Below are 13,381 nucleotides of genomic sequence, written 5' to 3'. Positions count from 1 at the left end.
ATAATTATAATGTTTTAGACAAGGTATGCTTTGCTAGAACCACTATTAACAAGGTCTTTAATGGACTAATCTATTTTTATAAATGAGTTATGAACATCAAATGCCATGAAATCATGATACAGCCATAGTACTCTAGTTTTTAGGAGTTTCTAACTGTAATACAAAAGGGAACGAAAAGTAATTCAGGCTTCAGTGGATGGCTACATGTTCAAAGCAGCTTCCTTTGAATATAAAAATAAAATATAGTGTGGTTTTCAAGGATTTTGTAAAAGACTTGTTATTATATCAACATAAATTATACAGCTTATTCTGGAGTTGGTGACATCCTGGCCAAAACCTCTCCATTGCTTTGAGCAAGTTTTATTCCCTGTTATTCAAAGGATTCAAAAGGTGGCCAACAGTAGACCATTTCCATACTACAGCACACTTGAGTCACTGGTAATGAGGGCAAGACTGAATCAGTGAAAAGCTCACAGGGATCCAGGGGCTTCCAAGTGTCCCCTGAAGTAGTGTCTTGCCAAAAGACCATTCTGCCTGAATGGGGAATTGAGTCTTGTTTCCATCAGTCCACTGGGCTATGGTCTTAATGTCCTGCTACAGCTGGCACATTGCTATCTTACCACTCTTTGAGGTAACTAAAACCCTGTTAATCCAGTGCTTTTGTGCCCAGGAACAGGGAAGAAAATACAAAGAGCCTTCCTTTATTGCTCTCTTTGCTCTGAAGCATTATCAAATTACATTGCTCAAACCCCAAAGAGTTTCTTGAAGTAAGAAGAGCACATTGTAGGCTGAGTTTTTAACCACGATCACTTTTTGCTGTTTTGGACTCACAGGGGATTGTCACAGCTTGTGAGTTCCTGCAGTAGCTGGTTGTCAGTGCCCCTCTCCAGAAAGGTGTTCTTGGATTTACTGATCTTAATATTTTTAATAATCCCTACACTGTATCTCAGTGTGGATGAAGATAGGAACTGCTGCAGCAGATCAGGTTTGCGTTACAATTACAGTAGGCTGGTGGGGAGCAGAGGATGCTCAGGTGAGATAAAGAACATAAATACGTAAAATATAAAGGGAATTAATTATTGGACTTTTCAGCTAGCATCAAATGAATCTTCCTCTGCAAAGAAGAGCAAATAAGCATAGTTTATCCACAGCTTCATTCTCCCATTTAGCTCATCACTAAGAGAACTCCGTGAAAAATGTAGACTTTGAGGTATGGAATTTTTCTCTTATATAGTAAATATCTCCCAGATTAGTAAGCGATAAAGAAGATTGAAGGTGTCGGTCAAAGGAGGTCTTGTACTTCTGCTGAAGGCAATGACAAAACTTCAATTAACTGAAAGTCACCCAACAGTCTAATACCGTGAGTACTGAGGTCATTCCCAAAGAGAAATGCAATATAAAAATACTACTGTGCCAAGGTAACCAGGTATATATAAGCATATAGTTGGTTTCTAATAATCAGTCTTGAAATCAAAATTATAACTGCAGTGAGAGCTACAAGATCAAGCTCTTTCAGACATCAAAAATGGGAAAAAAAAAAAACGAACTACCCAAATTACCATAGCACTGAAAATGAAATGTGAAACGGGATTAATGCCCAGATAAAAAATATGCTGAAAGATAACTAAGCAATGTTTTTTTTATTTCCTGTAATTCTTTCTACTAATTAAATAATAAAAATAAAAAAAAAAAAAGTATTTCATTTTTTCCTTATGTAAAACACATATTTAGCATGTTATTTAATGGCTAATAGAACTTCAGCTAGCAGTATCTATAAAATTTATATATCTGTAATTAGTGAGTGGGAAAAGTTTAATATTTCAGAAGTATCACTTTGGATGTGTAATTCCAGCTGGTTCCCACTGTCCTCAATAAAGTCCATCTGAATTACTTTCTAAACAGTCCTTGATAAATGGTCACATCTCTTGCTTCTTTCTCTGGGTTAATACCCTAATTGTCTCCCATATGAGATAATAAAATAATATCAGTCTGAAAACTCCATTGGAATGTATCTATTTTGCAAGGAGTGGTGCTGCATAGCCTGTAATAGAGAGGATGATGAGGTACCCTGAAGTGATTAGACATGCTGTAAGAGTGAATTTAATTCGGAAGATTGAGAGGTGTGGAGATAACTGCTTTCTGCCTACACACTTTTACCACTACTCAGTATAACTGAAGACTTATAAATACTTAATAAATTAAAGAAATTAACCACAGCACTCCCAAACTGCAAGAACCACCTACACCATTTGTACATTGTTCTAATAATAGTAGCTAAAACATTAGCTGCTGCAACCATGGCATGTATTAAAATGGAGCAGAATTGAAAAGATCAGAAGCTGATATTCTCCAAGCATGTATATAAACTTTGAGGGACTAGATACCTTTCAAACAGCAGTAATTTCCAGGCTACCTCGAGATCCTTGATCAGAATGACAGTATTTTTAAAAACAAGGCTATATATATAATGGCTTGACTCAGTAAATGCCAAAAGACAGAACCCCAAAGCCAGTGTAAGCATTCTCATACCACTGTGATGCTATCAGGAAGGAACCATCTTCATCACTGACTTTCATGTAACAGACTTCATGCTAGAATTAAGCCTCCTTTTTCCTCCTAACCCTCTCCCCACCCCCAACCCCACTGAAAGCATTACACAACTAACCCACCCCCCAACCCATGCTTGCAGCATGCCTAAAAGCCTTATTTAATCTCACCTGCAATCCAATTAAAAGCCTCTCAAATTCACACCTGTGCTAATTGTAGATTCACATCACTGCTTTGTAGTCATTAAGTCTATGAGTTAAAGTTTTTATGAGTGCAACTAATCTAGTTTATCAACGAAATGCTGGAAGGTTTACGTGCTAAAACAAGATAATCAGTATTCATACTTCAAGATTTCAGCAGGGGTCAGGAAGGAATTATCTTGTCTTATGAAGCATTTAAAAATGGCTAATTATGTTTGTTCATAAAATTTGGTTCTAAAACAATTGAAATCAGAATAAAAGCTTTTGAACTTTTAACTGTGAATGACTAATTTGGCTGAGGTGCTAATTTATAGCAGAAAGTCCTGTGATCACTTTATTCTTCAGTAAAGGCTAAAAAGGTACATGTTGAAAATACAAAAACCATCAAAAACCATAACATACAAGCCTTTTTCTCCAAGTCCATGTTGCTTGCAAAGGTTGGAAATATACTGCTAAGAGGCAATTTCTGCTGGACCTAAATTGTATGTTATGTGTTTGTGGATGCATATTATCTGAAATCTGTAACACAATTTTAAAGGAATGGTCTTCTCAGCTCACAAAATAGAATCAAGGCAGTTAAATATTAACCATGTTCACACACCGTTTCCAAAGAACTCTTGTAGGTCCCTAAGATATGGTATTGAAATAGCCTAAAATTTTCCATTTTGCTAGAGATTTTTTTTTTTTTAAAAAGAAGTTTCTTTACTTTCACACAGCAGTAATCAGCTAGCAATAGAAAACCCACCTAGAACCTCAGGCAGTTGGGGAGAAATAAAAACAAAGCCATGAGAAATATTTGTCCTTCAGCCAGGAACTTTTTTCTAATGGAGTCTTGCTCAGTCCACCCAGAGTAAATCAACTGGCATGTGGTGCGTACTACAGATGGATCAGCTGTGGTAAACATATACAGCTGCACATATCTGTTACACAGGTGCTTGGTTTAGACTTGCTGGCTAGCCAAGAGCAGTCTGAGTTTTTGGCAAATGCCCATGGTTCCACTGATTGGAAGAGAAAATATAGTGAGAAAGTAGTCAGCTGGCACAAGCACTTTCCACAGCAGCCCCCAAGCCTGAGCCAAAGCAGTGGTCTCGTTCCTCACCCCATATTCTGAATCACTGTCAAATTCCTAAACCCATTTTGCAATTCAGTGGAAGACTTTTTTTGGCTGAAGTTATCAGAACAGAAATACTGGGATGCTTAGGACTACTGTGGCCCTTGTGAAGCCACTCAGTTATTGATTATTCTGGGGCAAAAATGCTTGTGTTTTTTCCACTGCAGGGAAAAGAAGGGCAGGAACCCTGAGTGGACAGGCTGGAATTTGGCAGTGGCTGCTCTTTACTAGCTGGACACACTGCAGGTGTAACTGAAGCATGGTGACGTTTGTTATGCCCCTCTAAATAGCTGCCGCTGATGTTGCAGAACTGGTGCTGAGCCAGTAGAAATGCATGAAATGTAGTCATGCCTGGGAAGAAGACAGCATTATGATGTTGACAGAGACAAATATGTATATATCCCCACTGTTAATATTATGTTCAGATTATCTATGTGATATCTGCATATGACAATGGGCCGAATCGCTTCCTGATGATCCATTCTGATAGGAACATTAGAGAGGCCAGAGGTCATATTAAGCTTGTACATCAGGAAATAAATATACATTTTTCTGACAGTTCTGTCAGAACCTGAGATAATTTTTTCTCCAGCACTCTACTTAAAATGAAAGATGGACTTATGTTGCAAACACATATTTGCAACTATGAGCTGTTAGAGATTTGCCTCTGTTCCTTGCAGACACATCTGAGTTGTGTCTGCACAACACGCCGAGCTAAATTCTGTGCATATATCCATATATTTATAGAGCAGTAATCTTTACTCTATAAATAGCTAATCATCTAGTGACCATAGAGGGCCAAAAAGCCAGGCTTCCACTTAGAGGGAATTTGGCTTTATCAGTATGATAAACCTCTAGTGACAGCCAGGGCTTAGGACAGCAAGACCTGAATGTCCGTCCCAAAAGTCCAAGCTAAAAGTGTAAAATGTTTGTCAGGAAGCCTGGAAAACTTGCAGGGGGCTTGCTTCTGCTAGAGACAACATTGGTTGACTGTGAGCCACTGTTTCGAGCTAGGAAGCCTCAACATTGGCTGGACCAGCTCTGCAGAGCCCCCAGGCCAGGCATCCTGTGCACCCCAACTCCTTTGGTTTTTGATACTCCAGGAGGGACACAAATGGAATTTCATTTAAATAACACTTAACTTTACTGAAAGCTTATTTAACCCAAATTCCTTTAGACAAAACATTTAAAATGCAAAAGTCAGTGGTTTTAATTAAACAGAATTTTGCTGGGAAATTTCTGACTTTGGCCCTCTTATAACTATCTCCAAAATAGGTGTGAAATGTCTGTAATTTAAGCAGCATGCTGTTAGTTTATAAACCTAATGACAACTGATTTAATGCCAACATTTTTGTTGGCAGTGCAGTTCATTTTCTTATAATCTTTCACCAACTCTGGGACTACATTCAGAATTCTTGCTTCAGATATCAGGAATGGGAAGAAAGGATCAACACATTTTCTCTGGTTTCACAGAGCGCCTTAGTCTCTTGTCTCTTTTGAGCCAAGTGAAAATATTAATTAGCGATGTTACATCTTCAGCGAGGTCTGGATGAAATATTTGTCTAGTATGTAATTGTTTTAAGCTATGACACAGTATCCTCAAACAATTTCCTACACAGGTTTTTTTGACCTTTAGTTTTAAGCTCTCCGCAATGGGGACTGGTCCTTTTGTGTTCTTTATTACCTTAGCCACTTACATATTTAAGGCTTTACATTATTTGTGTAAGTGTGGGTTATGAATATATGACTAGATAATATATTGATTTCATATGAACAACAAATTGAGATATTATTTTCCAGCATATGAAAAATACGAAGTTATCAATTTATTCTTACCAAGAAAATCAGTAACACAACACTTCAAAGTAGTTTAAGTTTTATTTTACTCTGCTTTTCTTTCTTCTTCCCTCCATCCTAATTCCTATTTAAGAACACGTTACAGACATGTTATAAATGCTGTGGAGAGTATTAGTCTTCAAATAGACCCTCCTAGCTGACTCCACATATAAAGACACCTTCACAGCAAAATATTTTATAGACTTCTTTGATTCTGCCCTTCCCAAAGGTTATTTGTACATTTTAATTAGCTCAGATTTTTTTTTTTTCTCACTGATTAGGCTGATTAGACAGATAGATAGTGAAATACAACTAAAATGAGGATATCAGAAAAGAAAAATATTGCTTTTAAATAAGCTTATGTGCTATTGCAGCTGTTGAGGCTCACTGTGGCAGACAAGTACCCAGCATACCTATGAAGTACACCAAGTGAGTAAAATTGGGAGATCCAGAATGAGCTCATGTTGGACAGAAAGTTTACCCTTCTGTCACTTTTTCCAAAGCTTATCAGCAGTATGAGGAATATCCAGTAGATAGCCAATACACCATAGAATGACACAGCTCTCCATGCTATTATTAATAGCAGTAACTATGCTAATGTATGTAGTTGTACTGGGTCTGGCTGGAATGTTAACTTTCCCGGCAGCAGCCCATACAGTGCCGTACTCTGTACTTGTAGCTGGAACAGCAGTGTTATCACACCAGTGTTGTGTCTACTGCTGAGCAGCAGTGGCACAGCGTTGGGCCTTTCTCTAACCCTCCTAGGGGGTGGGCAAAAAAGTGAGGAGAGAAACATCACTAGGGCAGCTGACCTAAACCAATCAAAGGGATATTCCATACCAAGCTAATAACTTGTGTTATAAACATGAAGTGGTGTATGAAGAGGGCTTTTTAATCCTAGGTACATTCAAATTTTAATTAGCTTGCTCAAAAATGACCATTTTTTTAACTGCGTATGATGAATTGTAGTCTTTGGAAATACTGTGGTAAAGATGTTTTTCCATTAAAAAGACAGGAAATAATTGTGTTCTCTTAGAAACAACTGAAAAGATAATAAGCCATCATCTTTTGAAGAGTTTAGCTTTTCCGCAAAAATAAATCTTTGTGTGTGTGTGTCTGTGTGTGTGTGTGTGTGTGTGTGTGTGTGTGTGTGTGTGTAAGGATCCCATGTGGTCAAACTAACTGCCAAAAGAGACCACCCTGTTTCTTATCTAGATCTCTTCAGTATATTAAATTCAAGACGGAATTTTGCAAGCGCTCATAATCACTAGAACAGAAAATAGATCCACTGAAAGCCTATTACTTGTACAGAAAGCTTCAGAATAATTTATTTATGAGATAGGTTGTTGCTTTTACATACTCCTTATGTTTATCAAATTTTTGACATTTATTCTTCCCAGATGGGCCAGTAAAAAGCAGCTATTTAAAGTATTATTGAAGCATACAGCTTGCAACCCCATCCAGAAGCAGAGAAATAGGAGAAAAAGGTATCTGAAGTTCCTTTTTAGGACTGTCTGATAGAGTCGGCTTGAGTGGGTAGAAAGCCATTGAGGAGACGCCTACTAGTATGACAACTGAAGCCCATTTGACCATGTCAAATAGCTGCATCCTTCACACCACATCACAATGTCCCTCTATAGTGAGGTTCTTCCCAGCCTTCTTTAGCAGGGCTTTCATGGCTGACTTCTGATGAGCTTGCTAGATTGATGAAGAACAGATTGATATTCTTCTAGATGTATAAAAATTTATCCTTTGTGTTCTAGTAAATATGGGCCTGTCTCTTGACTGCGAGACAACTCAGTGGACAAAAATGTTCGTAATTGGAGCTTACCTCCATTGCAGAGACTTGGTGAAGACAATTGGGTGCCTGAGCAGGGAAAGCTGTGAATGTATTACTTTGTAAATCTGTAGCTTTTTCTCCATGAAAAAAAAAGGATAGCAGAAGCACAAGTCTGTTTTTCTGGCTTATTTCACCTTTGCACTTGCAGAGAATGCAGATGATTTAAGTCTTCAATAGATAGTTTGAATACCCTCTTACTATGGCTTAGTCCTACAGATTTTGCCATAAAGAAGCAATGATTCAGGCTTTAATGAGCATCTTAAAACTTTTTGGTCTAACAAGCAAATATCATTTGGTGTGTCCAGCAAAGTTGTTATCTCTTTATATTTATGTCAATTAAATTATGTCTGAAGCAAGGTTTAAGTGCTGTGGCATTGCAGTTAAAGATCAAAAATGATTGTGTTTTGCATGGCAATGCTATAAACCACTGCTATTTCTACTAAAAAAAAAATAAAATAAAAAAATCCATTTTTCTATAACAGATTACATTGTATCTTTGAAGTATGAATTTAAGCAGCTAGTGTTTATATGTACATCATTAATCTTCAGACATTAATCTCTATAGTCCTATTTAACACACTGAAGCTTCAAAGGGTACGGATGCCTTATATTGTTTATTGAGATATGAGGTAAAATATAAATGAAAGATCTGGGGAATCAAAATTATATCCATAACTTTTTTTTTTTTCAGTCTGCATAATATATTTAATGCTAGGTGTGTTAGAAAGCTACCTGTATACTTGCCTTGATGAACAGTAACACGGAAATACTGGAAAGGGTAAACATATTAATTAGAGCCTGCACATCTCTCCTTCTTGCTAGTGTAATCATTAAATTGATTTTTCCAGTCTGACATGTAATTGTTCCAGCGATGGAATCCTGCTTTCCACTCTCGTTCTGCTTCATCAATATTTCCTGTAAAACATGAAATGGGTTACACTAATCTAAATTTGAATCTCTTTATATGCTAATTGAAAAATAATTTTGATTATCAATGTCACTTGCTCTAAATATATTATAGGAAGGTCTTTTGTCTCTTTTTCTCAAGCCTGGAATGACAGAAATTCAGTGACTAACACTTTATCTTTAGATCAGGAAGGAAGGCCTGCAAAGATGTCATTCAGGCACACTTCCGGGTGATAAAGATGTTTAGGTATGGGGTTGTTGCTTCTGGATAATATTCTGTCCATCAAACTTGTAATTTTAATGACACAAACCCTCTTTTTTGTGAAATCCTCAAAGTATTACTTTGGTTCAATATATTCCACAGTGAAGCCTACATACTTCCAAAAGTATAATGGCAATATTGCCATTAGTTTCAATGGATTACAATGGGTGGCCAGGATTTCACTGTACTTTGAAATAAATCTGCATGTTTAATGTGTAAGAGATACAAGTTCGGAGATGGGCACTGCAAGATATGCATAATGTCAATGTGAAATTTTCTTTTTTCTTTTTCATTCTAGCCCATATAAAGCATTTGCTGACTAATCCTGTGTCCCAAGGCAATATTTATTGCCAAATTTGTTATAGGCTTCAGAGCAGAGGGTGAGGATGAAAAGAATAATAAAAATATATCATTTTGCAAAGTTTCCAGAGTATCTTATGGACAGGGATCACTTCCTCCAGTCCCAGAAGGTAATTAACCCTAGAGAGCAATGAAGTGACCTTGCAGGAACAATACATACAACTACTAAAGGAAAGATAAAATATACAGGGTCCATTACATGCTATGAGTTATTATTTTGGGTCAGTTGCAGACTTTTTCTTAAAGTTTAGAAACCATTTATGATCTATGATTGCCTGTATTCATTTTGCACCTAATTATCTCAGTATCCCATATTGACATAGCTTGCTTCCAAAAAAATGTGGTAATTGTGTTCATGAGATAATAGTTCCATGGTTTCTTTATGCTCTTTTGACTTTATGTTCTTCTGCTGCAATAGAGCATAGGCCCTTTTCCACCATAAAAACACCCTTTCCCCCTTTTTTATGATCTGCCAGCACTGCAAGTTTAGCTGGTTATGTGAAAATGAAATACTTTTGTGTTTTACACATCAGTAGAGAAAATATTCTGGAAAGAGAGTTAACAGATTCGGAGATTCAGTTTGGAGAAGCATCCAGTAATTTGGTTGCTTATCTGCAGTTCAGCTCAACATTTCCAAACCTTTTTGGTCTGGAAATCCAGATGGCAATTTAATGAGACTTTGAAATGAGATTTACATTACTTTGTTCCAGTGAGACCAGAAATAAAACCAAGATACTTTTTCTTGGGGAGGTTCTGTACATCTTTTTGTAGCCAGAAGTGAAATTGTGAAGAAAAAACATAGGAAGAAATATTAAAAAGTTAACCAAATTCCTCTCAGTTCAAAGAAGTAAATAAGCTTGGCTATATCAGAGTTCAAAGAAAACTTCAGGTCATTTTTATTTTTTTTTTCTGCTAGCCATAGTTGTGATTAACTCAAAGAGCATTTGTAAATGTTGGTAACAATAAAAGCATGTTTTGATTACTAAGCTATGCAGATATGATTCACAGAACTATAGGGAGAAGATATCCATGTCATTTTACTTTCCTGACCCTCGGAACACATCTTTGCATGTTTCTCAATTTAAAGAATTATCCAGGGTCTTAGAGCCAAATTTTAATTATCAGATGGATTGGTAGTTTGATGTATGAACCATTACTGGTATTACTTGGAGAGAAATACCTAAACCTTATTTCTTGACTTATTCTGGATTATGGATTCCAAGTTTTATTTATACAGGTAAACCTTCCACTTATGAATTCAAAAAACTGTTCCTTCTTTAATTATTCGGGTTTAGAAGTGTTTGAAGTCTTAATGTGCAGAAAGTGTTTCTGCTCAAAGACGTTAGAAACTGGAATAGCTCTATCATACAGACATCTTCAATAAAAGTCACTGGTCTAGAGTGTAAATTATGAGACATTTCAGCGTTTCTTAAAGATCATTGTGAAGAAGCAAGTGAACTAAAGAAAGCAGACAATGAGAAATTTAGACTAGCCACCATTATGAATCTAAAAGACAAAAAGGAGAAAGGAAAACACTGAAATAAGAACTTGGATTCCTATTTGTTTGCTTTTTTCAGTGATAAGATCCAAATTGAAGTCACAAGTCAATGCATCCCATTATCACTAACATCATCAATCTCTCTGAAGCAACCACCTATGACTTAGATGAGCTGACAGCTAGAAGGCAAAATAAAAAAATAAAATAAAATAGAAAAAGATTAGGGAATTCAACTTGACTGATAATTATAGCTCAGAGTAGTGAGTCCTGCAATACTCTAGTAGTCAGCTACAGTGAAGTTATATGGAGTCTTTAAGATAGTCCCAAACTTTGTACTAATACCAATTAGCCTAATACAGAATGTAGTGAAGTTTCCAAGGAGAAAAGGAGAGATTTCAGGAGGCAGTGAATCATACCATACTGCTTAGAAAGGTCTCAGATTAACAGAACAAAAAAAACAACCAAACAACATAAAAAAAGTTTTTTGTTTTTTGTTTTTTTCTTTTTTATTCTTCAGCAGTGTCAGCACAGACAGCTGGCATTTCTTTCCACATAGGCATACAGCCCTCAATTCAAAGGCATTATAGCAAAGTTAAATTTATCTCCATACCATCATTTGTTGCTCTGCTAGATATGCCAATAAAGTGCTAATCTTGAATTTATTTTTGTAGTATTAACATTAAACTTGGGACAAAGGCCATGTAGCTGTTATGATACAGTATAATTAATAAGGGATGACAAATAGGAGTTATTATTTTTTGTCCTTCTCAACAGCTCATAGATGCTGGTACCCTGCAAATTTCTTGATTCATTAGTGTGATAAACACTAAGTTTACACTGTAGTCTCTCATGGTGATAGCTTCCACACAAGATTTCAGAAAGGAGAAAACAAATAAATAGTATCTCTACTTCAGTATCTTCATATTAAATGATCTTTAGTCACACACTCTGAATATCAATTCCTTTTTTAAAAAAACAAAACATTATATTTTTATTTTGAAGGACTTCAACATCATCATCATCATCTTCTTCTTCTTCTAAAAGGCAATAGCTCTACCTGGGAGGCAAAGTATTGTAAGGGCTCTTCTCCCTCTTATGACCCAGGATGCAAGATGCTGGAGCAAGAAAGAATTAAGATTATAGAGGCAGATGGCTGCCATAGGCACACTGAGTAGGATTTTACTTTATCAGTATCTGCGCTACTATTGGTGAGGCTACTTTTGATTAATTCACTTTTCTGCATGCATAATGAGTGCAGCACATAGCCCCATGGAAATAGAAAACTAATTGTGATGATGGCTTTTCTAATTCATCATATTTTTAATAGTCTGAATACCCTGAGTGTTTAGCTCTATAGAATACAGATGCTGTTGAGAGGATCATAGCAAATGCAACGATTTGGGTTATTACTAGTCAAGGGGTTGAACTTTTCTCTGTCTCCATATTAAAATATTTTCAGAGTTTATGCGTTTACTATTTAATACAATGTATTTATATTAGCTATTTTGAAGTTTGATTTTTTCTAGATGATATATGATGCCAAATAATATCTGGTACAATTATACCAAATAAAATGGAAATTTATGTACTATATGTATTAGACGCTAAAATAGCAATGGAACAGAAATGGAAGACTTGGCTGCCTGCAGCTTTGTATAATCTAGAGAAACAGGTATATAAATAGGTAGGGCTCTGGATGCATTAATAATTGTATTAAGGAGGTAGAGTCTTAACGTAGATGCTTTTATAATTAACATATGATTGCTCTAAAAGCTACTTAAGAGTCACTTACTGTTTACTGTCCCTCCAGTGTGTTTCTTTTAGAAGCAGTCATCAGAAACTGGTGTGGTGGTTGTCCCGGTGCTCGTGCCCTCGAATGAAACATTAAATGCTGGATGCTCCCGGCTTGTCTTTGGGTGACTGTGAATGGAGGGTATTCTAAGTGTGGTTAGCCCTTTTCAATAGGGTGGAAATTTGTGTGCAACTGTGTCAACCTGGAACTTAAGAGCCCACATAAGGCATATCTAGGTATGGGTTATCTGGGTTGTGATTCTTAACAAGTTTAACCTGAAACCACAGGTTTGGACTTGTGTCTTCAGTTATACTCTTTCACATTGAAATTGAAGCAGAAGACATTGAGAAATCTTCCAAAATCATATAAAATACTGTGGAAATATAAAGGCTGGTATTATATGTGGCTGTTACTGTTAGTGTGTGAGTTTTTTATTTTATTTTTTATTAATTTTCTCAGCCCACAACCATGACTTTTTTTTTGGGGGGGGGGGGGGGAGGGAAGGAGGGAGGGTATCTATAAGGTTTTGTTGCTTGAGGAAAAGATCTAACCATAAATATTTTCTAATATTTTCCTCTCTAGTATATTTAAATGCTTCAGTCTTACCCAGTCTGCCATAGGAGCATGCTCGCTCAGATGCTGGAATACATTTGGCCATGACATATGGAGAAGACATTGAAGGCACAGCATGGCTTGTGCAATGAGTGGGTCACTGACTAAGCGAGTGGTTCACCAACAAGTGCATCCATGTCAAACCCTGACCACTTGGATCAATTAGAATTTCCCTTTCAATGTCTGCAAAATAAATCAGCTTGATTGCTTTCTTCAAGTTTTAAATGTGTGAATGATGTAGTCCTATTTTGTCTATCTGAACGCAGCTTGAACTACAGATTGCAATAATGATGACAAAATTTCCTTGCATCTTGTTTTCTGTCATCTTATATCACGTTAAAGTAACCCTGCTCATCTAAGAATATTTCTATAGAAGAAGAGATTGTCCCTCAAAAGATAAAAAATACTTGTATTTAT

The 13,381-nt window shown here is 36.4% G+C and overlaps 1 protein-coding gene across 3 annotated transcripts in view; it reads right to left on the bottom strand.

Moving 5' to 3' along the window:
* Positions 1-6,542: 6,542 nt before the first annotated feature.
* Positions 6,543-13,381, bottom strand: part of BCHE (butyrylcholinesterase) — a 53,620-nt gene continuing 46,781 nt past the window's right edge. For 2 of the 3 annotated variants that reach the window (XM_082767404.1, XM_082767403.1), the window contains exon 4: positions 6,543-8,449. In XM_082767404.1, coding sequence (XP_082623530.1) covers positions 8,322-8,449 — 128 coding nt within the window. In that variant the 3' untranslated portion in view covers positions 6,543-8,321. Of the gene's footprint in view, positions 8,450-12,352; positions 12,481-13,381 lie in introns of all 3 variants that reach the window. The other variant, XM_082767405.1, reaches the window with a different exon arrangement.

This window comes from Aythya marila (genome assembly GCF_965140915.1).
Source record: "Aythya marila genome assembly, chromosome: 9".
Classification (NCBI taxonomy): Eukaryota; Metazoa; Chordata; class Aves; order Anseriformes; family Anatidae; genus Aythya; species Aythya marila.
This window is presented reverse-complemented; position numbering and strand designations above follow the sequence as displayed.